The sequence below is a fragment of the Ambystoma mexicanum genome, chromosome 10 (assembly GCF_040938575.1).
Source record: "Ambystoma mexicanum isolate Mex_15411 chromosome 10, UKY_AmexF1_1, whole genome shotgun sequence".
Lineage (NCBI taxonomy): Eukaryota > Metazoa > Chordata > Amphibia > Caudata > Ambystomatidae > Ambystoma > Ambystoma mexicanum.
In genome coordinates, this window is record NC_090932.1 from 684,119,704 (window position 1) to 684,140,602 (window position 20,899).

Here is a 20,899-nt window from a genome sequence, read left to right on the forward strand (position 1 = left end):
TATGCAGCTATTCTGGAGATATACCTCCACAGCATCATTTGTTTTGGCAACGGTGTGACATTCATTTATATTGCTGTTTTGTGATTTTAGTTTCTTAGGCCTCAATGGTTTTTTGGTTAAGGACCACAGCACTCCATTCACCCCATCTATGAGAGGAGACAATCTTTTCAGGCAATCTGTCCCCATCAGAAATGGAATTTCACAAATAGATGTGATCAATACCTCTTGTTTCATTCTGTGCTTTCCTATTTTTATGTCAACCTCAGTTACACCTATGATGGGCACCTCCTCCCCATTAAAGTTATGCACTGGGCCTTGATTTTCCTTCACTGTGATCTGACTCTGTGGAGGTCTCCCTTGATTGATACTCTTTACCAGCTCCTTGGACATAATTGTGGCCTGTGCGCCAGTGTCAATCATAGCAAAGGTGTGGCATTTTTCTTCTACAGTGATGGGTGCATAATATCTGTCCTCAACTTCCTCTAATACACATAAAAAGTGTGAATTCTTACTGAGTTCAGGGCTCACCTTTCTCAGATCTTTTTCACTTTTGGCTAAGCACATTGGTAAATGGAAAGACATTTTTCCCTCCTTTTTACCCATTTCTGCGCGAGAGACTTTATTCTTTTCTGCATGATCAGAGGTTTTTTGGAGTGTGGCCACTGTTCGCCCATCCATCTGGGTAACATCAGAGACCACATTACAATCCTCCAACTGAACATGTGTAACAACATCATTCAGCAATTTGTCATTTTTTAATTCTGTGCATTTGTAATCATTTAGTGTCATACCAGCCCTTTCAGCCTCTTCAAAAATATGTGGCTCAAAGAATTCTTCAGGTGATTGACTTGTACCCTCCTTGTGAGTATTTCCTTTTTCTGTCTGTGTTTGGTCATTGTTTTGCTTGCCCAGGGAAGGAGCTATAGCATCCCCACTTACTCCCTGTTCACTGGTATTCCCCATGCATGAGTAATTTTTCTTAAATCTGTCCCTTTGTTCTTTTGGAATTCCTAATGTTTCTTTTTCATTTGTGCAAATCTTTACTGTTTTATTTAGCTCCAAGTTAAACCGCACCTCTTTTTTAGAAGTATTTGCACTTTCTGTCACAATTTCATTTACTGGTACTTTCATTTTTAATCCATTAGGCATCTCAGAGTCGTTATGCAAAATTATATCAGAGCAATCTGTCATTTTGGCACTGCAGTTATCATGAGTACTTAGTCACTTTTCGGAAGCCCCCCGGTCATTGCTATGGCCATCAGCCCCCTCTTTGGAAGGTTGTTTTTGCGCTGTACAGAGCTTTCCTATTTGCTCAGCTAACATTTTCACTTGGGCCTCAAGGCATTGGAACCTTTCCATCTCTCTAGGATCCTCTTTCTGTGGCCTAGGTCGATATTGGTTGTTTTCCCCCTGATTGGATCTATTCTGATACCTCTCAGGTGATTGATGTCGGTTGGGATGGTTTCTGAACTCTTGATTCATTTGTGGAGGGGAGCGGGTTGCACCCATCCTTTGATTATAGTCCCCTGGTGGGGAATCATTGTACTGGCGTGGATTGTAGTTCACGTTTTGCCTCATGTCCTGTCTCTCAGATTGTGGGTACTGGCCCCTAGGTCGATTTCCATTATCAGTAAATCGATCCACATATCGGGGCCTATCCTGATTACCATATATCATGGTGCTGGGATCATATCTGCTCTGTGTCCCCAATGACTGGTAGGGACCATCATTTCTTTGATCTTGATTTTGTCTCTGGTTATTGTTCATACCTGCCATATCAGGCCGGTATCCTACCCGGGGTCTGTCCCCTAAATACCTATGGCTGATGTAGCTCTCTCTATTACTAGGATCATGTGATTGGAACATTGGTACAGGAAATGGCGATCTTTGTTGATTACCCCTTTGTTCAGGTGTCACATTATTTTTACCTTGGCTTTGAGCAGACTCGAGGGACATTTTGGCTGACCTGATTTCCATTACTGTGGCTGAGGGTTCTTTAGATTTAGGTCTAGTATCTTTCATTTTATCACTTTCTCTACCCTGACAATAGAGTACCTCATATAGTTTTGTGCTTTGATGTACAATCCATTCAAGGGACTTGTCACGGTCAAATTCACAGACCAATTGGGATATGATGTCTTTCTGTAGCCCATAGAAGTATACAGTTTTAAACTCATTGGAATTTGAGTCAAAAGATACATCAAAGCGAGAAAATGCTCTTTTTAAGTCTTGTAAAAATTGGCGAGGAGATGTATTAGGTCCAGCAGTAATTGTGTACGCGACTTTCTTTGCCTCCTGCAATGACTGAAAAGGAGAAAAATGACGCCTAATTTCTTTTTCAAACTCCAGCCATGTCATATTCTGCTGTTCATTTAATCCCCTTATGATGCTGGCCGTCGGGGCATCTAAAGTTAAATGAAAATATTGTCTGTACTGTTCCTTAGGTATCTGGAGTGCTTTAAAAATGTCATGCACCGCTTCTAAGTGATCCTCAATGCAGCATTCACCTCCCTTTTTAAATGGTTTGATCAGGGCTTTAATGGATTTCATTATTTCTCCAGCATGGGGTCTGGCATGGATTCACATGCTCATGAATATTCCCCGTCGTCAGGCTGGGAATCCTCGGTAAAGAAAAAACCAGTATCAGTTTCGTTTCTGATCTGTCTTTCGTAGTAATAACCAATCACTGGTCTCTGCGTCATACTGACCACAGCCAATGACTGCCCTCTACCTAAGCACCGCCTCTGGCAGCCATCTTCAGATTTTTACCGCACGTTCATGTGTTGGGATCCTCGTGCTATTGCTCTCGAGCGTTAGTGCTATTTTTTCGCGCTTTTTCACAAAAGACTTCGATTCTTTCGGTCAAAAGAGCCTCAAGCTCCACCGATCCTACATCCGATCAACGGGGACCCGTGACGGATTCATCTGTGCCCCTCAAGGGTGAAGATTCGTCGAGCTACACTTCGGAGGACTCCAGAAGCTTCTCAGGCCCGGTCTCGGAGATGGCCCAGGAGAAGGGAAGCTCGACGCCCGGAAAGCTGTTCAGGGTTTGCCCTGGATGCCAGCTGCAGAACGTCTTTAAGGAGGACGAACACTCTTTCTGCCTTTACTGCCTTCATGAGGACAAAAAGCACGTGGAGAAGGACTGTGCGTTTTGCGGCAACATGTCGGAACGGACCATGAAGGACCGTCATCAACGTCTCGCCAACTGGCTGGAGGGTAAGAGCCCGTCTGGCGAGAAGAAGAAGAAATCCGAGCGGTCTTCTAAGACCTTTGAGGGCGCCCCGGCGACGGGGGCCCAACATAAGGCCAAGCACCGCGAGTCCGCTGGCACCGGGAGCGCCGAACGGTCGGGCTCTACGGGCGCCAGGCAGGGCGCACCCTCCCCGGCACCATCAACCACGAGCCAACGCTCTGGGTCGGGTAAGAGGAAGGCCGAGCACCCGGCGAAGCTCCTGGAGGAGAGGCCCCGGTCGAGCTCTAAGGCAGAGGAGGAGCGTGGCAGTGCCCCCTCCCTCAAGGATAAGGCGGTGAGCGCACCTAAGGTGGTGAAGGCCTTGATCCATCCGACCAAGCCCTCTATCGAAACGGTCGCGGCGGCCCTGGCCCAGCCTGTGGAGGCTGCACCAGTGGTGGCGACCTCAGGGCCCAGAATCTCCCTGCCTCCTCGGAGGGAGTCTTCTTTTGTGCCCATCGATAAGACCCCCGTGAAACCCTCCGTGGGGAAGAAGGGGGGGCAGGGCGTCGTCGTAGATTCGGCCTCAACCTCAGAAGAGGAGCTGATCGAGGTCTTAAGCCACGGCCTAGGCGTGGAACAAGACCAGCCCGTCGGAATGGGCCCCGACGCAGGTGACGACGACGACATCGTCGAGGATACCGACGGGGCCCCTGCTCTCCCGTCGGATTCCCCTCTGCCAGCGCCGCGAGACAACTCAGCGGCCATTTTGTTGGCCATACAGTCCTTATGCACGGAGATAAGGACGAGGCTACCGTTACCGACGGAGGAACCTCTCCCGTCGGGGGATCCAGAACCGGGACCTTCTGGTGTTCCCCCTACCAAGAAAAGAAGGATCCATCCTCCACCTCCTTTTCAACCGTCGCGCCCCGTCCAGCCCTCCTCCCCATCCACCCGAGGGGATGATACGGGGACTGACACGGCGGCGACGGGTACGGACGACGAGGCATACGACGAGGATTTTCCGTCGTCGCCTCCCACCAGGGCTTCTCCGCCCGACGAGATCGGATCTTTCCACTCCATGATCTCCAGGGCTTCCGAGCTTTTCCAACTCTGCCCTGAGGAAAAGAAAAAGGAAGGCTTCCTTTATCAGCGGCGCGAGGCCAAGAGGAAGACGGTCCTCGCAGTGCCTCTGTTGGACGACATTTGGGATGAGGGCCTTTCCCTCCTCAAGAACCCTTCCACGACGCCAGCTAGAAGAGACCGGTACGAGAAGAAGTACCGGGTCCCGGACACGGCCCCCCTGTGCCTCCGGGCGCAGCCTACCCCGGACTCCGTCGTCTCCGCGGCAGCCAGGAAGAAAGCGGGGGGGGGTGCGGCCTCCACATCGACTTCCCCGCCGGACGGCGAGGGAAAGAAATTGGATACTATGGGACGTAGAGTCATCTCGTCGGCAGCGACGACGATTAAAGCGGCCAACGCCTTGGCTATCGTGGCCCGCTACGACAGGGAGCTCTGGTACAAGATGGCTCCCCTGCTGGATTTTCTGCCGGACGACAAGAGGGCGGAGGCCCTCGAGATCCTACAGGAAGGTGAAGTGGCGTCGGACCACGCCATCACCGTGGCGACGGACATCGCCGACACTGGGTTCCGCCAGCTGGGCAACGGCGTTTGCCTTCGACGTCGTGGATGGCTCAAAGCTACGGACTTTCGGCAGGACGTCCAGACCAGAGTCCTGGACATGCCCTTCGACGGGAACAACCTGTTTGGGAAGACAGTGGACGATTCCCTTCAGGCCATCAAGGCGGATACTGAGACGGCCCGGGCCCTTGGAGTCCTGCAGCAGCGACGGACGCCCTTTCGGAGCGGCGGAGGCAAGGGCGCCTCCAAAGGTTCCGGCGGCGGTTTCGCTTCCTACCGTCAAGCGGCCCGCTCGTCGTCGCAAGAGGCCTACAGAGGACGAGGCAAGTCTAGCGGACCCCGCCGTCGTCGCCAAGGAGGTCAAGGCGGCAAGGCCGCGTCCAAGCAGGATTGAACCGGCCGTGGGGTCGGGCCCCCACCGAAGCACCCCGGTGGGAGGCCGGCTGGCGGGCTTCGTCAGCGTGTGGGAGTCCATCTCCACCGACCGTTGGGTGCTGGACGCCCTGGCCCGGGGCCACGCGCTCGAGTTTCAAAGAAGGTGCCCGCGCGTCCCCCCCGTGGCCAGGAAAGAACTTCACGTCCCTCAACTTCTCCGGGAGGTAAAGGCGATGCTCAGAAAGGGCGCCATCGAACTCGTCCCGAAGAGGCTTCGGGGCTCCGGAGTCTACTCGCGATACTTCCTCGTGAAGAAGAAGACGGGAGGATGGCGCCCCATCCTAGACCTGCGACGGCTGAACAAGTTCATCAAGGCGCAGAAGTTTCGGATGGTCACCCTCCAGCACGTCCTGGGTCAACTGGAGGAAGGAGACTTCCTATCGTCGTTGGATTTGGAGGATGCCTACTTCCACATTCCCATCCTAAAGGGGCACCGAAAATTCCTCAGGTTCGTGGTCCAAGGGCGTCATTACCAGTTCAAAGCCCTTCCCTTCGGACTACGGTCGGCACCCAGGGTATTCACCAAGTGCCTCGCACGGGTGGCGGCGCAGCTGCGCCGCGAGGGGATTCACGTCTACCCCTACCTGGACGACTGGCTCATCCGCGCCAAGACGAAGGAGCTCGCCGTGGTCCACACGGCAAGGACCGTCCAACTCCTCACGGACCTGGGATTCTCCGTGAACTACGCCAAATCCCACCTGGTGCCCGCGCAAGTCGCACTGTTTCTGGGAGCGAGGCTCGACACAGTGTCCCTTCTGGCCTCCCCGTCGGAGGAGAGGACCAGGACCATCTTGGGCAAGGTGCAACGGATGTTGGTGGCCGACGCGGCCAGAGTGAGATCCATCAAGTCCCTCCTCGGGATGATGTCTTCCTGCATCTACCTCATTCCCATGTGCAGGCTCCGGATGCGCCCGTTGCAAGAATTCCTGGATGCGCGCTGGATCCAGACGACGGGCAGCTTCGAGGAAAGGATCATGCTCGACGAGAGTTTCCGACGAGCGATACGGTGGTGGGGCACCCGCGCGCATCTGACGGCGGGCATGGACTTCCAGACCCCAGCCCACCAGGAGACTGTGACCACGGATGCCTCCCTGGAAGGGTGGGGAGCGCACACCGAAAATCTGCACGCGAGGGGACTCTGGCTCCCGACGGAGAAGTCCCTGCATATCAACGTCCTGGAGCTCCGTGCAGTGTTTTGGGCCCTCAGGTCCTTCCTTCCGTCCCTCAAGGGCAAGGTGGTGAGGATCTTCACCGACAACACCACCACCATGTTTTACATCAGGAAACAGGGCGGAACCAGGTCCCCAGCGCTGTCCAAGGAGGCGCAGGATCTGTGGCATTGGGCCGTCGCCCAAGGGATTTTTCTGGTGCCGTTTCATCTGGCAGGGATAAAAAACACCATCGCCGACTCACTCAGCAGGGAGCTGCGCTCGTGCCACGAGTGGGAACTACGGCAGGATCTGGTGGATCGCCTCTTCCGACGGTGGGGCACACCCCAGATCGACCTGTTCGCGACGGCGACGAACACCAAGTGCCGGAGGTTCGCCAGCAGGTTTCCCCAGACGAGGAGCATGGGCGATGCTTTCTCGTTCCCCTGGGAGGGCCTGTTCCTCTACGCGTTCCCTCCCTTGCCTCTGCTAATCCGGCTCGTCAACCAGCTCAAGAGGTCACGGTGCAGGATGATCCTCGTCGCACCTGCGTGGCCGAGGCAGATATGGTTCCCGGACCTTCTGGACTTGTCAGCGTCCCCGCCGATCAAGCTGCCGGCGGACGCGGATCTACTCTCCAGGGAAGGAGGCGCCATCCTCCACCACGACCCGAAGTCGCTGAACTTGCAGGCCTGGCTCCTGCAGCGCTAGAGTTTGGAGGATACGACATACCGGCCGACTGCAGAGAGGTTCTTGCAAAGGCCAGGGCGTCCTCGACTCTTAAATGCTACGGACACAAATGGAAGAGGTTCTCTGTCTGGTGCCACGCACAGAAGATTAACCCTCTACGGATTACGGCTCCCCAAGTACTGCCGTACCTGCTGACGCTGGCCAAAGCTGGTCTGGCACACGCGTCCATCAAGATTCATCTTGCTGCGATCTCCCGATACACCAGAACCACGGGGCGGACGTCCTTGTGGTCTCATCGTCTGGTGAAAGAGTTCATGAAGGGACTGTTCAGATCGTTCCCGCCGGTGAAGGCTCCGGCCCCGGCGTGGGAGCTCAACGTGGTGCTGACCAAGCTCATGGGACCTCCGTTCGAGCCTCTGCACTCGGCCCCGTTGAAGTTTCTATCGTGGAAAACAGCTTTTCTTGTGGCCATCACCTCCGCACGACGAGTGGGAGAGATCCAGGCCCTTTCCTGCAAGGCCCCGTACTTGACTTTCCACGACACGAGGGTGGTGCTCAGGACGCACCCCTCCTTCATGCCCAAGGTACCGTCGGACTTCCATCTCAACGAACCCTTGGTGTTACCTGTGTTCTTCCCGTCGCCTTCGTCGCCGGCTGAGAGGACTTTGCACTCGCTGGATGTAGCTAGAGCGCTGAAGTTCTACGTGGACCGCACGAAGGGTTTTCGGAAGACGTCACAACTCTTTGTGAACTTTGGACCTGTCAATCAGGGGAAGGCTCTCTCGAAGGCTTCCATCTCCAGATGGCTCTCCGGCTGTATCATGTACTGTCACCGGTTGGCAAACCGACCGCTGCCTGGCCGTCCGAGAGCTCATTCCACCAGAGCGATCGCAGCTACCACGGCGTTCCTATCTGGTGTGCCCCTGCTGGACATATGCAGGGCTGCTACGTGGAGGTCGACGCACACCTTCACGAAATTCTACTGCGTCGACCGGGATTCCAGGGAGGAGTCCAGGGTCGGCCAAGCAGTGCTGCGCAACCTGTTCGCCTGAGGTGAGCCTGGTGAGGAGGTAAGATGCTTAATGTTGAGTTGATGTGATGCTTAATGTTGAGCCTTTGCCACCTCCCGTGGTTGTGCATGTGTGTACTGCTATGTATTCTTTATTCATGAGCATGTGAATCCATGCCAGACCCCATGCTGGAGAAGGAACAAGTTACTTACCTGTAACTGTTGTTCTCCAGCATGGGTCTGGCATGGATTCACATGCGAACCCTCCCGCCTACCCCTCTGCGGCTCTTCATTTGGTCATACTGCCACTTCACGTGCTTCCAAATCTGAAGATGGCTGCCAGAGGCGGTGCTTAGGTAGAGGGCAGTCATTGGCTGTGGTCAGTATGACGCAGAGACCAGTGATTGGTTATTACTACGAAAGACAGATCAGAAACGAAACTGATACTGGTTTTTTCTTTACCGAGGATTCCCAGCCTGACGACGGGGAATATTCATGAGCATGTGAATCCATGCCAGACCCATGCTGGAGAACAACAGTTACAGGTAAGTAACTTGTTCCTTTTATGGGGCTACTTGTTGCAATGCATGGAATTGCACTATTTTGTGATTCAATCCTGTTTTCAGGTGTATGAGATTGGTGGCTGCCCCCAATGGGAGTATCAAATCCCCCAAGGGCGCTGCAACCAAGTTCAGTCACCGGCCCAGTCACTGGAGCACTAGCTCTTTGGGCAGAGCTAGAATTCACCTCCACTCCATTGAATGTGGTACCCTGCCGCCTCTCCTGGGACCTGGGAATGCACATTTGCTGTTCTAAGTCCTTACACTTTTTAAGGAGTCTGTTGGCTTCATCTTGCAAATAGTTGTTTTCACCATTCATCTTATTAATCACCTCCTGCATGTCGCACATTTGCATTTGGCATTCATTGAACTCTTTATTTCTCTTGTCTCTTTCTTGAATCATTTTAATCATTTCTTGTTCTGCACTCTGGAGATCACCTTCTTTTTCACAATGTTCTTTTTGTAAAATCTGCATCTCTGAAACAACCTCATCTTTATCCCGTCTAATGTGATCCACTAAGGCTTTTAAGTGTGCCAATTCTTGCTCACTATCTTCAAATTGTTTCTTGCTTTTGGATAACTGAGTATCAAAGTCTCTGCATTTTAATTGCATGTCTTTTTGGCATACATCCAATTCTGCTCTCAACATTTCCTGATTTTTACTTGCCCTCTCTAATTCAGTCTTTAACCTGTTAATTAGCTGAGTATCATTCTCTTGCATTCGCAGGGACTTGTTTAAAATAAACCATATTTTGCCGCATAGCCGTATTAAACAGTCTTTCTCTGCACTTTTATCGGCTGCATTCAATAATCTTGTAAGGCAGACCTGAATTATGCTGCCTTCTTCAAAAATATTGTCTAGTTTTTCTTTCTGCACCTCACCCTGAATGCGGTTACTCCATTCTAACGTGCTATTCGACGACCAATTCCCATGTGCAAACAACTTTGCCTCTAAATATTGCACTAGATCTGAGAATGTGGTTTCCCTTTGTGACATTCTGAAATTCGTTTTTAGTGGCACACTGCTATTATAAAATGGGTTCCCTTTAATGTGCAAATGGCAGTGTGAGACACGCTTGCCACGCCCAGTAGGTACTCTATGATCACTTTCCCGGCCTGCAACGCACCATAAATATGTAGGGTATTTTGTGGAGATTTGGGGCCTGACGGTATTTTATTACCGCCGAAAAATAACTTAGCAATAATCACTCCTTGTATTCAGATTGGGCCATGTGCAACAATAATACAGTGGACATGCATTATTTAAGCACCCAGACATGCATATTTGGTATACGTGGTTGGTATGCGTGGTTGGTGGTATTTTGGTGAGCATAATTCCCTTGTTTTATTTGTGGCCCCAATGTCCAGAATCCCTTATCTTTGCTTAGATTTTTCGTGTAATCACTAGAGAGACCTCAGACCTACATTTCAGGAATACCACATTTTCAGTGTTAGTGTGCCACCATGGGCGATCTCACTGACTTATTTACGACGGAGAGCTATATGTGGTAATTTTGTGGTAATTTCCACTACCTTCTATACGGTAGGGAACTATGTTCAGAGAGTCCCTCTTCCCGTTGGCTCATGTACCTCCAACGAGCTATGCTACAAACAATCACTCTCAACTGTCCATACTGAATATGATCATGCACACATCTGTCTTAAAATGACAATTGCATTGTTTAAAAATCTCCCCTCCTCATCAGCACTGTATTGGTAAATATAAAATACACCACCCGTCTGCTTTCAAATATTTTTCTGTATTATAAAAGTTGCATTTAAACACAATCTCACTCTTTACAGAAATAAATAAATTAGCACAGTAACAGCATTGTCTGTGATACACTGAAAAAAATAATGGCGGAGAACAGAACCCAATTTGCAACATTAACATGTGATTAAGGCACCGGAATCTCCTTTCCTACTCTGACTGAATATTCTCGTACACACTCAGCTCCCACACTTATACCTTATCTGTTCAGCCGAGTTTTCTTCAGCTGTTCTCTTTCTGAATGTGGCTCCCTTGAAGATTAACCCCAGTGAAAAGGAGCGCCTTTCCTTCTCAAACCGGGGTCATTGCCTGGAACTCTCAGCTTTTTCAGCAGAAATGCTCCAACCAGGAAAAAACAGGTCCTTCTCCTAGCTCTCCAAATCTCCACTGTCCTTTCTCTCTCCTCAAACTCCCCCCAGCAAAACTCTGATCACTCCCTCTAGCATGATACTTGCTATGACGCTGCTCCAATCAGAATCAATCATGCCATCTCCTCCTTCTCTACACAATGGCTCATTTTTATAGTAATACTTTGTAACCAACTGATTTCCTGTTCTTTCGAGCCCTTTTGCTTCCTGTAGTTATGTGGACAGGGCAGCAGAGAAAACAAAAAAAAAATGGATGTGCGTTTAAAAGTTCACTTTCAGAATAGGCCTAATTCTGCAGTGGAGACACATTTTTATTAGTGGATTATGTTAACTTCAGTTTCATTAGTCGGGTTAGTTATGAGTAATGTTAGTTATTAATTTTCAAATGTGTCTCTCGCACCATAGGCATTTCAGGTGAAAAAATAGTGTGTATTTTTGAATGTGCACGTGTGCTTTTAACTGTAAAAATAGATTTGCATCTTATATGTTAAAATCGTTTTTGACTGAATAGCCTGTCTTTCCTTGTTAATCTGGTAACACATATAGCAATGCAGCGCACCCTTGTGGTGGTGCTGCATAAAAAAAATTGCTACCTGTGCAGTAGTGCTGTACTCTGTGCTGTAACACGCCAAATATCCTTACAGAACCATACATACTCATTCGGACAACTCAAGTTTTTGGATGTGTGTATGCAATGGTTGCAACATCAGCTACTCAAATGGGGTACAAGGGCTCTTTTGCTTCTTGTTTCTGGAGAATTTTAGATGAAGGGCTGGGCCTCAGTGTGAGCATGCTCAGGCCCCAATATAGAAACATTTTTAGGGAATTATATCTATGGACAGGCAAGGATACCCGACAAGAGAAACCCGATAAACATGCACAGGAAGCATATACAGAAAGGATTGTACCTCTTCCAAACTTTAGCCTGACCAATAATAAACGTAGGAAGCAACAAAGCGGCTTCCAGTGCACAGTAAAGGGTCCACAGTACCTCAGCCACTACCTCCTCACCATTACGCTGGCTTCAGGGGTTATTTCTCCCAAAAAAGAGCAGGCCCATGCTTTATCTAACAGAGCTGGCATTACCATCTCGTTCTTATTAGTGCTGGCCTGCAGCTAGTGAAAATCATGGTGTGGCAGTGTAGAAAGGGCGTTTGGCCTAGTGAATGTACAGTTTGAGGCAACTTCTTTGATTGCTTTTTGCGTTTAAGTGTGGGCACAGTGTGGCATACTTGTCAGAGCCACATACAGAAAACCTTCCAGTGTGCTATTATTGCATGGGCATGGGACACATCAGACAAAAACAGGCCAATGAGCTGTTGCGTAGAGGAGCACCGCATATACGCCATTATCCAACAGGGTGGTGACTTGCGCAGTGCAGGAATCATTGCTGCACTCATCGCTGCAATGATTTGCAATGGACTAATGTCTGCATGGTGACACACAATGAACCCTGCTTTCCTAATCATGGTGCCAAGTCACATCGAGGTGCCATCTGTTGGGCACTAGGCAGTGGTTGGCTTGTTAAGAAAATGAAAAGAACCTTGATGCTGAGCGGATGCATGTATTTAGTCCATGTCCCAAAGCAGCCACTGTTAACCTTCTCAGGCATGCGCCATATGTAATTAAAAAGTTATTCACAAAAAAACTTTTTGATGTGTCAAATAAAAAGAAATAAAAATGAAGCACATAGTTTCAAACTTTTTCTGTGTGGCACTTCTATTCTCTTGGAAGAATGTGTGGATTTGGTCAGCTAACGGATGCTTTGTGCTGGGCTTCTGACTAAAAATGACCCATGTTCAGTTCTTAGCACTGAAAGGTTAAGCGCACACTGTGTAAACACATTGGCTTGTTAAATGAGCCATGACTTATAAATTGCCCCCACTTCATAGGCTGTCGACAGAAAGAGTGAGGGGCACAGGATGTGTCTCTCCAGTGCATCCCAGAGGCTGCGTTTGGAAAATGCATTCCTTCTTTTAGTAAGAGAGAAATGCTGAACCTTTTCTCCGGCGGCCAGCTAACAGGCCGCAGTCTGGGTTCCTGCGACCCCCTCGGCCCCCCAACCTCCCCTGAGCTATGTAGCTCTGCTCCCGGGGCTGCCCGCATGTAGTGTCTGATACTCCACCAAGAAAGCAAGTGCTTGTGGGTCCAAAGTCTGCTCACACTTGATCACACTTTCGCCTGGTTTTTACCGAATGAAATTATTTTCCCTGCTGCACATAGTATGTTTAAAACTCATGTCGGTGTGCCTCCATTAATGTGTTTCTCTGTTCACTACCTAGGTTCTGTGTATGCTACTGATTATTCGAATGCCAGCGCCACCGGGATATTTGATCCCTATCAAGTAAGTACGTTGCCCATGTGTTTTGGTTGAATTTTTTTGCAGCGCAGGTTATTGGCTTGCTGTCTGCAGTGCATTCGCCAATGGCATTTATTTAAAAGCCATTTTACGTATTTTCTTTCAGATGTGTTGGAGTTCATTTCTTGGCATTCTTCTTTCCATACCAATGTGCATCTTTCCTCCTGTGACAGACACGAGGTAAGGCGCACAGATCATGTTTTCCGGAGTGTACAATTTATAATCCATGTCTAGTGGAAATGTGGGATTTTTGCTTTCGCGTCTTGGCTTTAAAAGTTATGAATGATACAGTTCGTTGTAATTTTTTCAGTATGTCAACATGTAGAAACATCTAGCACAAAGACCTCCCACAAGTAGTTTGTAAGCTCACTACAACTAACAGCCAGCGTTCAGGGACGGCGTCAGGGCCTTTCATGTTTGTTTTTTCAAATGAAAGGAACCTCGAGCCTCGTGGGGGGTGGGGAGTTCCCCAGCAAGCTGATGACTGTTACCAGTCAGCAGTCTTGTGACAATTCATGACTGTTTTCGTTCTGGGGCTTAAAATCGTCGCTTTGCAACGCTCTCATTACAAGCTGTGTTTTCTATTCCCATGGGGCATACAGAAGTGCTATCACCTCATTTCCTTATAACACTGGTACCTCCACATCAGCCGCTTGTTGACAAAGAAGGGTTTGGAGCTCTTCAGTGGACATTTACTATTTACCCCAGCTGGCCGTCTCGGGATAATCGCAGCTATTAACAGGGGTTTTGCAAGTTAATGTCGGGACTGGCGGGACTCTGGGCTAGCTATAGCCTTTTGGTTGAAGCCCCTGAGCTTCTATCCGGAGCTACAATCAAAAGACTCAGGCTATAGCCCCCTCAGCACCCCCCCCCAGCAACGCCTCTGGCTATTAACCATATCTTTTTAGGCATTGTAATGTATGCACACCATGGGTGCCTTAGCCTGTTTTCCCTCTAAGCAGGGGGCCCCCCAACCATCATGTTGAAATGGGCCCCCACACATTCTCAAAGCCCAGGGGTGGACACCCTTCTCCACTCCTGGGCTTTGGTTTTACCTTTCTTCTACTGCTGTCCATTCTACTCGATTGAAGTAACCCAACACTACAACCCCCAGCAGGAAATTGATGGAGAATTAAACGCCCACTTCTGAGATATACAGTGCCCCCTGACAGGGAGTCAAATGGCAACCCTAGAAGGGGATCTACAGGGAAGGCATACAATCCACATTAAACAGGAGGAAGAAAGAAGGGGAGAAGTGGTGAAAAGCAAGGCAGGTGCATATAAGCAGCAGTGGCGTGGCTGCACTGTGACCCCCCAGGTGAGACTCAAATTCAGTCCTCTTTCAATCTCAGATTGAAACCTTAAGATGAGTGACAACAACTATCGCTTATAGGGATTTGACATAATGCTACCAAAGCAATTGCTACAAGAGGGGAAAAGGTTGCCCGTGACCAAAAATTACTTTGAAACAGAAGAAGGAGCTACATTTAAATTGTAGGCTTTCTTTTTTTCACTTGCTGTTGCTTTATGTGGCAAGCTCCTGGTAGATGACATAACCACAGCCAGGAATGCTAAACAAAACGTGTCCACTTTCGAAAGAGCTAACCTTTTGTGTTATGTTATTGTGATGTATACTGCTCCGCTGCCATTTTCATGGTCTCCAGGCACCGTGACGGATCTAAAAAAGGAAGGAGGGCTAGTTAGGTGGTTGGAGAGGGAGAGCGCAAGAGAGTTTTGTTGTGCTGTTGGTAGCTTCAGTTCGGAAAAAACAGTCACTCCGAGCTGTGTTTGCTTTTAGTTGGTGTGGGTTTGGCAGTGTTTTGGTATATGAGTGTATATGGCGTGGTTTGCTAGTCTGTTATTAGATTTCTGTAGTGTGTTGGGTGTTGCAGAGCGTGTGCAGTTTGTGGTGTTTCAGGTTTCTGCGGTGGTAGAGGTATGTGTGGTTTTGTTTGGTGGTTGAGGGTGAGTATGTAGGATACTGGAAAGTTGTTAGTAGGGTTAGTGGTGAGATTGGTCATTGCGCTTCTCTGCGAGCCCTATGTTGGTTTGGCTGGGTTCATATCCTTGTATGGTGGTTTGCATTAAATTGCGTTATTTCGTTGGCATTATCCCAGTTTCGGTTCATTAGGTTTCGGTTGTTTTTGGTTTTGGGTGTGTGTGTTGTGGTCGGCTTATTCTCTTATAGAGCAAAATAGGTGCAAAGCAGTCTAAAACGAGACATAGTTTAAAAAAATGTTTTTGCTACTAGCCTCTTATTGTTTTCTTTTCTACCTATTTCACAGTCAAAACAACATTCCCATCTATCTCATCTTTAAAATGTCTTCATGAATGTTTAATCCTACCATTGTCCTCTCTTTTGTGGGCTGCTTTAAATCCCTTAAAGAGAAAGCAGAATCTTTAGATTCTTTATAGCATCTAAGGGGCCAAGTAAACATTATTTTTTTTTAACTTCACAGTACCATGTTTACTTACCTACTAATTGTGCCCCACCAATAGTAATAGAGACATAGTAGAAGTGTTTCTTTGAAAGGTAGTGGTACTACTGCCAGCAGTAGTAGCACTATTAGCAGTAGTATTATTATTACTATAACAACCATTAGTAACATTTTTTTAACAGAAGTACTACTGGTATTACAAATAGTAATACCAGTATTACAACTACTAGTAGTTGTATTACAAATAGTGATAGTAGTACTAATAGTGCTAGTACTCATTGGTAATCATGCAATCGGAGGCTATTACTAGTACTATGCTGTTGCTACTACTGGATGTGCAATGCTTTACTACTACTACCAACAGTAGCAGAAGTTGTAGCACTAATACTACCAGTAGATACACTACTACCAGTAGTACATCTAATAATGCACCCACTACCATAAGTAGTAGTAGCATTACTATCATTAATTCAAGTAGCAACATTAGTACTACTAACAGTATTAGAGTTTGCACTATTCTCCAGCATGGGTCTTGCATGGATTCACATGCTCATGAATATTCCCTGTCGTCAGGCTGGAAATCCTTGGTAAAAAATGAAAGCAGTTTAGCTTTAAACTCAAACTGCTCATCTCCTCAATACCCTATTACTGTCTGTTACGTCCCATTACCGACGTTGGTCTCTTTGGCTTCGCAGCAGAGCATGCCGCGCTCTATTCCTGAACCCTCCTAAGATGGCCGCTGTGTATGCCTGCTTCGCTTCACCAGTAGACGCTGGAGGCTTATGTTCGGCATGGATGCCGGCAGATGATCACGTGACTTCATATAGTGACAGCAGTTCCGCCATCCGATGCATCGCTACTCTCCAGCAAGTCGCTCTGTAAGTTTTCCGTTCCTAGGAGTCTTACTTGTTCTAGTTCAAGCTTTCCTTCTATCTCTCCCTTGAAATTAGGAACCGTTTCTTCGCGGTTCCCAAACACTCTTCTGCTAAAAGGCTATCGATATTCATTTTCCACAGAAACGTCTCAACTTCTGGACCCCGTACTGTTTCCAACGCCTCCCTTTGCCAGGATTTAACTTTCGAGGACTTCAGTAAGAGAATCTTACCCGATTAACCACCCAATCTTATCCTTCTTCTACTCAGGTACTAACTCTTATATTTCCTGTCGAGACTTTGCCCTACCTCAGACGATCGGGTCCTGTTCGGACACGAAACCTCTCCACGCGGAACTCCTGTCTGCCTTCCACTCCAGCACTTCCAAAGTAGATTCTGTCCTTCTATCTTAAACCTTTCATACTAGAGGGTCTTGGTCTTATTCTCTTCTCTCCTTTCCCTAACAGAAAGGCTTCAGAACCACCATTGCACTAAATACAGCTATCCTTTATCCATAACAGGTGGGTTGTGTCCCGGGGTTCACTATTCATTACTCTGAAGTTATATCTAGAAGTAACATCTTTCTCTCTCACTATAGACCGATGAGAGGAGTTTCTGACAGATTGTATGCTTCATACCACCGCCATTAGATCAGATACAACTTCCCAGATCCCTGAACCGAAGACTCTGAAACTACCATATACAGTGCCAAGTCTCTTCCACATCGATCAGGGTTTTTTTACCCCAGAGGGTTTCCCTGGAAGTTTTGCCTATCACTGTGTCTGAGGAGGTGGTAAGGCTCCCAGGGGGATTCTTAACTACTTCATGCTGCTCGCTGCTGTCGTCTGAACAGGTTGGTGGATTCTGCAGATTCCGTACTTTGGCATATTCAGAAGTATATCCATAGTTCTAACACTGTCCTTTGGGTCATACTGCACACAGCCAATGACACTCCTCCTAATCTCCACCCCTGGTGGTCATCTTCAGATTTTACCACCAATTGCTAGTGTTGGGAGTCCCTGTGTTTCGCACCTTGAAAATTGTTCATTTTTTACTGCTTTTTTGAAGACATTCTACATCTTTTCATCATCAACCGTCACATGTCGACTTCCGTTAGTGGGGACCCATTGTCGGCAAAGATCTTCAATCCACCATCAGATCTTCAGCCAGTGGTACGGCGAACCCAGTCTTGGACCTACTCCTCGACCATGGCGGATGTCACGAAGAAAAGCCCCTTCATGTCCTATGAAAGCTGCAGCCAGAAGAATATCTTTGTCGAGGATCGGCACCTCAAGTGCATTTACTGACTTTGCAATGTAGATCCTTACTACATTGCAAACAGATGTTCGATCTGTCAATCCTTTTAGTTGAAGACTCGGAAAATGACACCACAGGTGGCTGGTGGCATGGATCAAGGAAAGGAAGGCCTCTGACGCGGCGGCCTCCGGGCATAGTCATGCCTCTTCCAGGGCCTGCAGGTCCACTGAGCGTTCTCCCTCTGGAAGAAGAGGTTGAGGTCCTTTGAGGATGCTTCCATCGGTTGCTGCGACTGCCAGGACCAAGTTCTGAGAAGGGTCGGTCACCGTCGAGGGTTAGCCTGCGGGCTGGTGGGTTACACCCGTTTGCGTGGAAATCGCTGACCTCATCGTCCAAGTATAGTTCGTCATTGAAGATATGCAAGTCATCTAAGGACTTGTCTTCAGTTGCACCTTTGTCAACACGAGCCTTGTTGATGACAATTTCATCCAGTCCGTCGTCCCGTTGACGACTGTCCCGTCTCTGGCTGCAAAGAAGTCTTCCTTCCATGGCTGCTACCCCAAAGAGTTAGTCAACAATCTCTTCAACAGTCACCACGCAGACAGTATCTCTGCCTCCTAGACCTCCGTCAGAGGTTTCAATGATGACCACGTCAACAACGGCACCCATTGCTGCTCCAGTTGTCACATCTTTTCCAAAGGGTTATGATCTGGTGAGAGACATGTCTCCAGCGCTGGAATTCCACCCAGATCCGCCAAGGATGTGGCACTTTTTTATCTTGGCTCCTACGGGATCCACCAGGAGGTCACCTGCCATCTACACCAGTTCTGAGGAGGACCTGACAGAACATTTTTATTCAGATCAGAAAGGGGGCAGAGGGGAACCAGACCCTATTCTGCCTTTGCCTCTTTAAGGCTCACCGACCTGTGGGCTTTTCTAGCCTTTTAGCCCTCCAAGAAGCTCAGGTCCAGTTCTTGCTACCGCTGTACCAGCAGAGCCTGCTCCGGCGCCAAGAGACATGTCCTTCGACATCTTATCCATCCTGGATACTCAGGTGGCAGAAATTCAGCAGTGACTGCCCACTGCTCCTGCCCCTAATCTGGCGAGAGGTCCTCCAAGGCCTCCTCTGCATCACCTCACACTGCCGGATAAGACACCTGTCACCCCTCGAGCCTGCACCAAGGGCTTTGTGGTGGAGGAGCCAGTTCGAAAAGACACCACCAGTATTCATACAGATGAGTTTGACGACTACGTTCCCACGGACAGGGAACCTCCAGATGTCGATGAACCTGCCAAGGCCTCTCCCTGGACGAAATTAGCTCTTTTCCACTCCATTTCGAAAGCTGCCAAACTCTTCAACCTGGTGCCAGAAGAGAAGGAGGAATTCCAAGAAGACCATCGTAATGATCCCTTTGCTGGATCACCTATCTGAGGATGGCTTGGCAGTCATGAAGGCTCCTAATGCCACGTTTGCTAAGCGTGAACGGTTGGAGAAGGAGGACTGGGTTCCAGACTCAGCCCCTAGGAGCCTCAGATCTCTGCCTTTTCTGGACTCGTTGCTATCGGCTGCCGCCAGAAAGAGATCCTTCAACCCCTTTTCGTCGTCCATGGTGCCTCCGGACCAGGAGGGCAAAAAGCTTGGTGCTACAGGGAGGCGCATAATCACTGCAGCAGCTTCCACCATCAAGGCCGCCAATGCCCTCGCCATCCTGTGAAGGTATGACGGGGAGCTGTGTTACAGGTTGGACCCATCATTGACGCTGCCTGATGATCAGGCCGAAGCCTCATCCCTGTTCCTTGAAGAGGAAGTAGCTTTCGACTATGCCATCAATGTCGCTCTCGACATAGCAGACTCCGGCTTCCGCCAGATGGGGATGTTAGGCAGAAACCTGTGCAGTTCCCTCTGGGACCACTGCAAAAGATTTAGGACTACAGGTGTTTGGCAGTAAACCCACTTGGTAGCAGTCTGTACCACACAGATTCACTTGATAGCTGTGGCTGAGCAGTCAGACTTCCCTCAAGAAGAGTTAGGCAGTATACAGCGTATTCACAATAGGTCAGGAGAACACAGTAGAACAAGTAAACACTGACCAGGGCTTGGTGTAAAAGAGATATAATTATTTATTTAAAACCACATCTAGAAAAACACACAGGCACTAATAGTAAGCAATTCAAAAATACGGTCACTAAAAGATATGCACTCCCTTAAAAGAATATTAGACAAGTCTAAAGTAAAGCCCCACTTATTTTCAGACAGCGGTGAGCGCTTAACATAGATGGCACTCTAATAATTCGTTTTAAAAAGGGAGAGAAAAGCAGAGAATAAATTGAAACAGATCCCAACACTTTTTCACGAACAGACAAGATAGAAAGGCAAAGTAACACCGTGAATTCAGAGTCAGTAGGCCGGATCCGCTTTAAGAGGATCGAAACGAAATGTGTCCAAGGTCACACAGGTGCAGTGCACAATAGGTAATGGTTCAAAGAGGAGTTGGACCAAGGAAAGGGACCAGTTAGAGGGTCAAGGCGGCCAGCCCAGTACAGAAGGTTAAGGAGTTATTATTACCTTGTTGCAATCTTTAGAAAGGGAGGACTGGCGGACACGGTACCTTAAAGTGGTGAGAACGCTCCAGCGGGGGCAGTTGTTCCTGGCAGTTGATGCAAGTCGGTGCTTCGTCCGGGGGAAGAGAGGATCTCGTCGTGGAGGAAGACAGGGGTCCGTTGCACTGCCAGGGAAGAAACCAGCTTCGGAGTTTCTCAGGTACAAGGAGCGGTCTGTTGATTCGCGGTTCAGTGGTGAGTGGCTATCCGGCTGCCGGGGTGCTTGGCACGGGCAGTTCAACCACATACCGGGCTGGGGTGCGAAGAAAGAAAGGTAAACTGGTTGTGCCCACCAGTCAGGGGAAGAAGCCTCTCCAGCCGGGAGATTTTCTCTGTCGTCGGGAAGTGGTGAGTCGCTTCTGCAGGGCTCCACCGGTGGTGTCGTCGTGGTAGGTCGGCTCAGCTTCTCCCTCGTCGGATTCTTAGGTCCTGTGGCGACTTCTGAAGTTCCAGTCCCTAAAGCTCTGCTTTTATGCAGAAAACCCCCATTCACTCAGCCTAGCTGTCACTCGAACATGCTAAGTGGTGAGCCGGCCGGCTCACCACTTGGGCCAATCACACAAGAGTGCGACCTG

General features: G+C 48.9%; 1 protein-coding gene across 2 annotated transcripts in view; it reads left to right on the top strand.

Annotated features, from left to right (window-relative positions):
- Window positions 1-20,899, top strand: part of GK5 (glycerol kinase 5) — an 831,314-nt gene that overhangs the window by 559,065 nt on the left and 251,350 nt on the right. For both annotated transcript variants that reach the window (XM_069618275.1, XM_069618276.1), the window contains 2 exons: window positions 13,080-13,141; window positions 13,263-13,336. In XM_069618275.1, the coding sequence (XP_069474376.1) occupies window positions 13,080-13,141; window positions 13,263-13,336 (136 nt within the window). The remainder of the gene's footprint in view (window positions 1-13,079; window positions 13,142-13,262; window positions 13,337-20,899) is intronic.